Source organism: Dendronephthya gigantea, unplaced genomic scaffold (genome assembly GCF_004324835.1).
Source record: "Dendronephthya gigantea isolate DGI-Jeju-01 unplaced genomic scaffold, DenGig_1.0 000583F, whole genome shotgun sequence".
Lineage (NCBI taxonomy): Eukaryota > Metazoa > Cnidaria > Anthozoa > Malacalcyonacea > Nephtheidae > Dendronephthya > Dendronephthya gigantea.
Window position 1 is genome coordinate 1 of NW_021163593.1, and position 8,038 is coordinate 8,038.

At 41.4% G+C, this 8,038-nt stretch overlaps 1 protein-coding gene and 1 non-coding gene across 2 annotated transcripts; both read left to right on the top strand.

Annotated features, from left to right (window-relative positions):
• Positions 1 to 2,493: 2,493 nt before the first annotated feature.
• On the top strand, positions 2,494 to 2,566 carry Trnas-aga. Its single transcript has one exon. It is a non-coding gene; the product is annotated as a tRNA-Ser (tRNA).
• Positions 2,567 to 4,547: 1,981 nt separating this feature from the next.
• Positions 4,548 to 7,663, top strand: LOC114543900. The gene is made up of 2 exons (XM_028562705.1): positions 4,548 to 4,619; positions 6,840 to 7,663. The coding sequence occupies exons 1-2, from the start codon at positions 4,580 to 4,582 to the stop codon at positions 7,661 to 7,663; spliced, it is 864 nt and encodes a 287-aa protein (XP_028418506.1). The 5' UTR covers positions 4,548 to 4,579.
• Positions 7,664 to 8,038: the final 375 nt, after the last annotated feature.

Consider the following 8,038-nt stretch of genomic DNA (forward strand, 5'->3'; position numbering starts at 1 on the left):
TTAAACAGGAATAAAAATAATATACTTATATCATATTATTCAATTATATATTGGAATAAGATTGATAATTAGAATTCTTCTTTAGGTACCAGTTGTCAAGTCCAGTTATAAGGGCATCATTGATGGAATCTGATTGGTGATACAAGTTACAACCGAAGCAAAATTGAGTCTAACATATCCTCATGTCCCTGCATTTTGATCAAAGGACTGATTAAAACCCATCAGCCAAATAGACTATAGACCAGGAATTGTCTAGCATTTAGAAACAATGACTGTGAGTATGTGGAACTTATAAGACCTGAAATGCATTCCACCTAAAAGAAAACGTATGTCTTACAATAGTAAACCGCACATACTAGTATCCATATAAGTAGATCACTGCTGCTTCAGTGTTTTAACACTGGTGAGTTCTAATTATTATGGCTATCAGGAATAAACAAGTAATTTAAGTCAACGAAAAAACAATGTATTAACTGCTGTGTTGGTATATTTTAATATTTGATGGATTTTCTTACTGAAATAAGATACTACCATACAATTTAAGCCTGTATTAATTAATAATATGCTGAGGAGTTTCATTAAAATTTGTAGTTTGTAGCAAGGAATGGATTGTGTGAAATATGTTTTAAGCATTGTGCATTGCAATTTAACTAACAGGTGCCAGGTACCCCAAGTTTTTTTTTTAAATATCTAAAATGATCCTCCCTTTAATAGGGAGATCTATATCAGTAACGCATGGAAAAGGACCAGAATGTTTTTGATTGCAACAACCATAGCCAGGCACATTTGTATTAAACTGGAACATTTTCTGGGTGTGGTTGATAGATCCACCTGAAAATTCATTGATTGTCCTCTTCCCTGAATTCCATCTCTAGCTCCTTGTCCTGCTCACTCCACAGGTTTTAATTAGAGTATAATTCTGAATCCTATAATATTATAACAGGGTATGAAGGTCAGCCGGATATATTTTATTAACTTCCAAGTTTACTCGAATTGAGTTAGAGGTCATTTAAATTCGGAACAAAATTACTAGAGTATCATCCTTTACCAAAATTTAATAATCCAACAATCATGCACTGTAAACATCAGGGTTGGCAAATCTTCTTATCTTATTTCTTCTTACTGTATATCTTCTTATATTAATGTAAGAAATAAGAAGTTTTTAATTTTAAAAGAATCTTATATGCAACCCTGGTAAACATTATAATATAATTATCTCAAACTTAGATACAATCCTGACATACTTACCATATGGCCACTGTCGCTGTCTGGAAATTTTAATTGATCATACAGGTATCGAAATTCTCTTCAATGCATTTGCTTGGAGAACACTACCCAAAATTTTGCAGTGGTAGAAATTTCACTCATTCTAAAGCCACTCAGGTTGCGACATAAACGCCGGTTTAATCGGCTTGTTTTTAATGTTTTATTAACGATACACGCACAAAAATTGTCAAATTGATCCACGATATATGTTCCAGTGGTAGTTTTTATAATATTTAAATGTTAGTGATCTAAATGACAATTGTTGAATGGTTTTATAAAACTCCACTCCTGACGCGTCCGCCATTTTAATTTAGTTGTGGAATACTTCATGTTGTGCAAATGAACTGGATTAAAAACAAAAAATGTAAACAAAGCCAACCTCGTACCCAGGAACCCAGGGTCTTTTTACCTCCGCCGCGGGGGCCTTGGAGCTTGAAAAAAAGCTCGCACATGCGCAAAAGCGACTGTAATCTAGCTTTAAATAAGTCGCGACTTATTTTTTCTCCTATAAATTATGTCTGTGATGCGGATACTTCGACGCGTAAATCGATACAAAGCAATATACTTATAATCAATACTGTATACAGCCAAAATGATTTGATTACTGCACAAAATGCGCGTTTTGTATGGTATAAATGATTTACTGTATGCAGAGTATCAGGTACGGACTTGCTATCGACATAATATAAATTCGTGTAAGAGATGAATCAATGTATAAACTATACAGCGTCGTTTAATTTAAGGTTTCATTGCTTAAGTTTTAAAATTTGTAAAACTGATCAGAATTAACTATTGTCTAAAAATGACTAATCTTTTAAAATCAATAAGAATTACCATGGTTATACATTCGAGTCCCCACAATGTTTACACAAACGTTGCATGGTCCCCACAATGATTACACTCAAATTTTCAAGTCCCCACAACGTTTACACTATGAAGTCCCCATAACGCATGTTTTATGAAATTTTACACAGGTCCCCACAATGTAGGGAAAACTTACGCCATCAGAGGTCCCCACAACGCCATCTGCGTACGTATGTATGGTTATACTTGTGTAGAAAGAACATATAAAACACAGATCACATATAACCCCACAAGTGAACAAATGGCTCAATTAAGAGCGAAAGTACAAATATATCAACATTTGCAGAAGTAACTGCATACCGACACGTAAGGACGAAACTCCGTAATGTCAATAACATCTTAAGTAACAGTCGTTCCCAACTTGGCCTTGTAGCTCAGACGGTAGAGCATCGTCCCAGAAATGCGAAGGTCGTGGGTTCGATTCCCACCGTGGTCAAGTAGAATTTTCTGCTTGCCCGGTTGGTTATACTTGTGTAGAAAGAACATATAAAACACAGATCTATATATATATATATATATATATATATATATATATATATATATATATATATATATATATATATATATATAGGAATTATTGGCATACCAATAAAGAATTTATTGCTTCCTGCACTTGAGACTTTATAATAAAGTATATTAAATACTTTAGTTTGACGCGCAGGTAATTTCCCTGGAATTCTGATGACATATAGGTAACGTGTGGGAAAGCGGAGATGAGGGTCAGTATAGATAAAGAGCAGAATGTGCTGCCCGCAATTCATTCTGCTCCTCGCTTCGACAAGGTCATTACAGATCAAATTTGAATTTTTTGACACCTCTTTGAACAGGTAACTATCTCTATATTTATTCTTATTAGAAATAATTTAGAATGTCTTTTGGCTTTCCAAATATTTTAATTTTGGGTCATTCTTTTGTCCGTCGCTTACGGGATGATTTAAAGGCTAATTTCGATTCCCGTGCATCCCAAAATTTCCATATTCCCGAATCGGGTTATGTCACTATGCTGGGTACAGGTGGCCGGACAGTTGAAAAAGTTATTCAATTCGATCTTTCTTCTGTCCGATCTGCCAAACCTGACATTATAATTCTCGAGTTGGGCACAAATGATCTAACTACACATGCCCCTGAGGTAGTAGGATCGAGGCTTGAAGAGCTCGCTCGCCAACTTCGCGACGAATTTCACGTTCGCGTCATTGGGGTGTGCCAGGTGATTGACCGCAACATCGCCAAAACGCGGGAATCTGATAGCGTTTTTAACACCAAGGCCGCTCTTTTGCGCCAGTATTTGTCCGTGGTTCTTGCAGAGGAGCAGGGTATTTTCTATGGGAACATCGGGAATTTTTCAATCCCGCCCGTGTTCTGTTATCCACGGACGGCGTTCATTGTAACACACAGGGCAATATTGTTTGTATAGGAGCTATCGCGGGGCTATTTTGAAAGCTCTGGCACTGTTGTAGTTCATTTATCGTGTATATATTATGCATATTATATTATATATGTGTGTATATGTTTTTCTGTATATCTCTTACTACGCATACTCCGCATTTTATTTGTCGTTTATCATACGTTTGATTTACTCAATATGGGCTAGAGCAACATGACTGTTTACAGATGCCCACGTTGAGATTTCAACATTGGGTTTTTTGCTGCGCAGGACGAGTTCATGATTTTACTTGTTATATATGCGTTGTGTGGTTTGTGATGTTTGTCGTGCTGATGTAGTTTATGCATATATCGCTCGTTCGTTCTGTGTAGGAAAAAATGCATGTCTTAGTGGGTAGGGCGTTTACGTTTCCGGATGCCCACAGTTGAAGTCAATATATTGTGGGATGGTGCGGCATGTTGTTTTCAGATTGCCCGATAATTTTCAGTATTTGCAGCATCACGGGATAATCAAATGCGGCTACCCTCGTTGTATGCCATGATTATTCCGCTGCCTTTTCCATTCTTCCTGTCTTTTTTAATATTTTTCAATTGTATTGTGCGTGGCGTGTCTCTGGTATATAGTATTTTACGTATCACAGACATTCGTTTCGCTCTTGCTCTGCTCTTTGTTTATTCCTTAGTTCTTGCTATACGGAATTATGCCTGCTACCACTACCAGAGCGAGTAAACGAGTGAAAAGGCGAACGCAACCAACCCGACCCGGCCGTCCGCGACGATCGTCCCGCTCCGGTCCACTCACGGCTCCCAGTACATCGGTGAATACCTTACCGCAGCCATTGTCCGCGCCAACTACTGCACCAACAACAGACAACACCTCTGCGGGGTCTACCAACCATTTTACCCTCTCAGAAGCTACTCTTGCCCGAATAATTTCGGAAACAACGCAGGCGGTCATGGCCAACCTCCAGTCACACACCATCCCATCTACACCGCCCGAGTTCTCGACGGAGACGCGTGAATTGCCATGGTTGCTTCGGGTGTGTTGGGTACGGCAGACGCCACGATGCAGGGGCCGGTGGCGTCTGCTTTACTCAATATATCAGGTGAGCCTAACTTAGTGCCGGTATCGCGGTCCCCAACGCCAAGCTCCAAATTTAATTCCATCAGTTTGCCTATCGGAGCAAACGTTAGTGCCAAATTGAAGTCGAAAATTTGGGCCAATGAATTTTTAGATTTCAGCCTATTGCTTGGTTCTGGGGCTTGTGATACTCGTTATCAGCTGTCGGTGGGGCCTCAAGAAGGCTCCAATGTTCCGCTTTTATCTTTGGAACCAACACACAAAGTGAAGTCCATCCCTAATATCGAGGCATGGACTTCAGCGTTTCAAATTTTTGTCGGGGTGTACACAACTAAATTCCCCATGGAGGCCCCCGCTTTGATGAAATACGGCGAAGTTGTTCGCGATTTGGCTGCTCGCGGGGGTGACTGGCGTTTTTACGACGCTCAATTTCGTCTTTTGCGTCAAACTAACCCAGCCGATGCACCGTGGAGCGACACTCACTGGGAACTGTGGATAAGGGCGCAAAATTTCAATCATTCACGCTTCACTAAAACCCAGCTACCTACGCGTAATCATGGGTCTAATTCGCCAGCGTCAGTTCCTGCCCTATTTGTTCCCAGGGGATTTTGTCGCAAGTTCCATCGGGGCGGCGATTGTCCGGGCTGTAATTTTAAACATCAATGCTTTAAATGTGGTGTAGTCCACTCCGCACTCCGATGTAATTTTCGTCCCTCACGCTCAAATTCGCAGTCAACCCCTGCAGCATCCAAGTCCCGTCCTGCCAACACCAGTACAAATTAATAAACTCTCCCCTACTATGTGGATATGATGTGCGATTGACATCTATGTTATATAATGGTTTTCAATTTGGTTTTCCCCTTCATTTTGAAGGCATTCGTATATCGTTTTTTGCAACAAATCTTGTTTCGGCCCTGCAGAACCCGGAAATCGTTAGTGCTAAACTTTCGAAAGAATTAGCGCGAATCGCATTGCTGGGCCCTTTGACAATCCCCCTTTTCCCAATTTTCGAGTCTCTCCGCTAGGCGTTGTTCCTAAGAAAACTCCAGGGGAGTACCGTTTGATTCACCATTTGTCATTTCCGAACGGTGCTTCTGTTAACGATGGGATTGCTCCCGAGCATACCTCTGTGAACTATGCTCGTGTCGATGATGCAGTTTCTATGATCAAGCAGCTTGGGCGCGGTTGTTTTCTTGCGAAGACAGATATCAAAAGCGCATTTCGTATTATTCCCATACGCCCTGCCGATTACGATCTCTTGGGTATTTTTTGGCAAGGCAAATATTATTATGATCGAGTTATGCCTATGGGGTGTGCGTCGTCATGTCGCACTTTCGAGATGTTTAGCACTGCTATCGAATGGGTTGCTAAGACACACTTGTCAATCGCGCATCTAATCCACATTCTCGATGATTATCTAATGGCCGCACCTACTTATCACCAATGTCGCATTGACCTTGTTCGCTTTTTGTCTCTCTGTGAACACGTAGGCGTGCCAATCGCTCCAGAAAAAACAATCGGCCCACACAACGTTCTTTCCTTTGCCGGCATTGAATTAGATACTTTGTGCATGGAAGCCCGCTTACCTTTGGATAAAACTGACAAATGCAAGCAGTTGATATCGGCTTTTCTTTGTCGCAAAAAGGTCACATTACGCGAGATACAATCTTTAACCGGTTTACTCAATTTTGCTTGTTCAGTCGTTGTCCCTGGGAGGGCCTTTCTCCGACGTCTTATTGATTTAACTAAGGGCGTACGGTGTGCTCATCATTTCATTCGCCTAACTAAATCGGTAAAGGCTGATCTCGAAATTTGGCAGTCGTTTTTAGCCAATTTTAATGGCCGATCGTTTTTTCTCAATGACATGTGGCATGACTCTGCTAGCCTTAACCTGTACACTGATTCTGCGGCTAGCTTCGGCTATGGCGCGCTTTTTGGTTTTGAGTGGTGTTACGGTGCCTGGCCCGACAATTGGAAAACTTTTAACATAACCATTTTGGAATTCTACCCAATCGTATTAAGCGTTCTTCTGTGGGGAGACCAGATGCGTAACCAGCGTATAACTTTTTTCACCGATAATGCGGCATTGGTTGATATTATAAATAAGGCTACTTCTCGTGATGTGACTGTTATGGTGTTTGTTCGACGCCTGGTGCTGGCTTGTTTGCAATTTAATATTCTCTTTCGCGCTCGCCATGTAGCGGGGGTTACAAATGTTTTGGCTGACTCCTTATCTCGCTTGCAGGTTTCGAAGTTCAAACGGCTAGCTCCGGTGGGCGTTCGGCCAACACCGACAGTCATACCGCCTCACCTTCTCCCACACAATTGGCCGCTATTACCTCGCGGTTAATTCAATCTAGTTTGCAGCCTTCGTCAATCCCTACCTATCGCAGGGCATGGAAACTCTACAATCAGTTTTCTTCTGCAGTTTTTCAATCTGCTTCAGTCAAACTGCCCATATCGCCTTCAGACTTGGGTTTATTTATCGCATTCATGTTTCAGCGCAATTATGCAGCCTCGACCGCGAATACATATGTTTCTGCATTAGGTTATTGTCACCGTTTAACGGGCGTGCATGACCCTACAAAGGTATTTTGGGTTCTCGAAATGTTGAAAGGATATGGTAAGCTTGGCTCCGGTGTTGATGCACGCCTTCCAATCACTATTTCTATCCTCCGCACAATTTTACAACAGACTTCTCTCGTTGCATCTAGTGAATATCGCGCACTTTTATTTAGGGCAATGTGTACGACAGCCTTTTTTGCCTTTTTGCGGGTTGGTGAAATAACGACTTGCCCACGGTCTCCCGGCGTGCTTCAATTATCTCAAGTGGTTCAGCTTGTTGATAATTTGGGCAATATTTCCGGTTTGAAAATCAATTTTGCGAACTTTAAACATTCCTACAATCAACCTCGTGTTTCTCTTACACTTCACCGCCGTTCCGATATTTGCCCTGTGCAGACATTACTCGACTATTTTGCGCGTCGCGGTTTATCCGATGGCCCACTTTTTCGCACTCTCGATGGGCGCGCAGTAACACGCAACTATTTACTGAGCATTTGGCTTTGATTTTTCGTGCATGTGGTCTTGACCCTACTAAGTATAAGGGGCACAGTTTTCGAATTGGTGCAGCTACTTTCGCTGCGGAATGCGGTTTTTCTGACGCTCAAATCAGAGTAATGGGTAGGTGGAAATCCGACGCATTCCGCAAGTACATTCGTAGTCCAAACTTATCTTCGCGACCTATTTCGCATCATATGTCGACATGAGTAATTTATTGCCGTGCCTGGCGGGGGTTGACCTTGGCTGCACACCTCTTAGTTCGTACTTATTTCGTTATATCCCATATTCGTTGCAACTACGATAACTACGATGAGACTCATTGGTAATCGGGCGCAATGCTGATACAGGGGTAAAGCTAGCGCTCCTCTACCTCATATCACT

Bases quoted from the DNA above. Each gene is read 5' to 3' on its own strand.
- LOC114543900 (XM_028562705.1), top strand. From the start codon at position 4,580: ATGCAGGGGCCGGTGGCGTCTGCTTTACTCAATATATCAG. The intron at 4,620-6,839 runs GTGAGCCTAACT...TCTCGCTTGCAG, and splicing joins TGCTTTACTCAATATATCAG to GTTTCGAAGTTCAAACGGCT.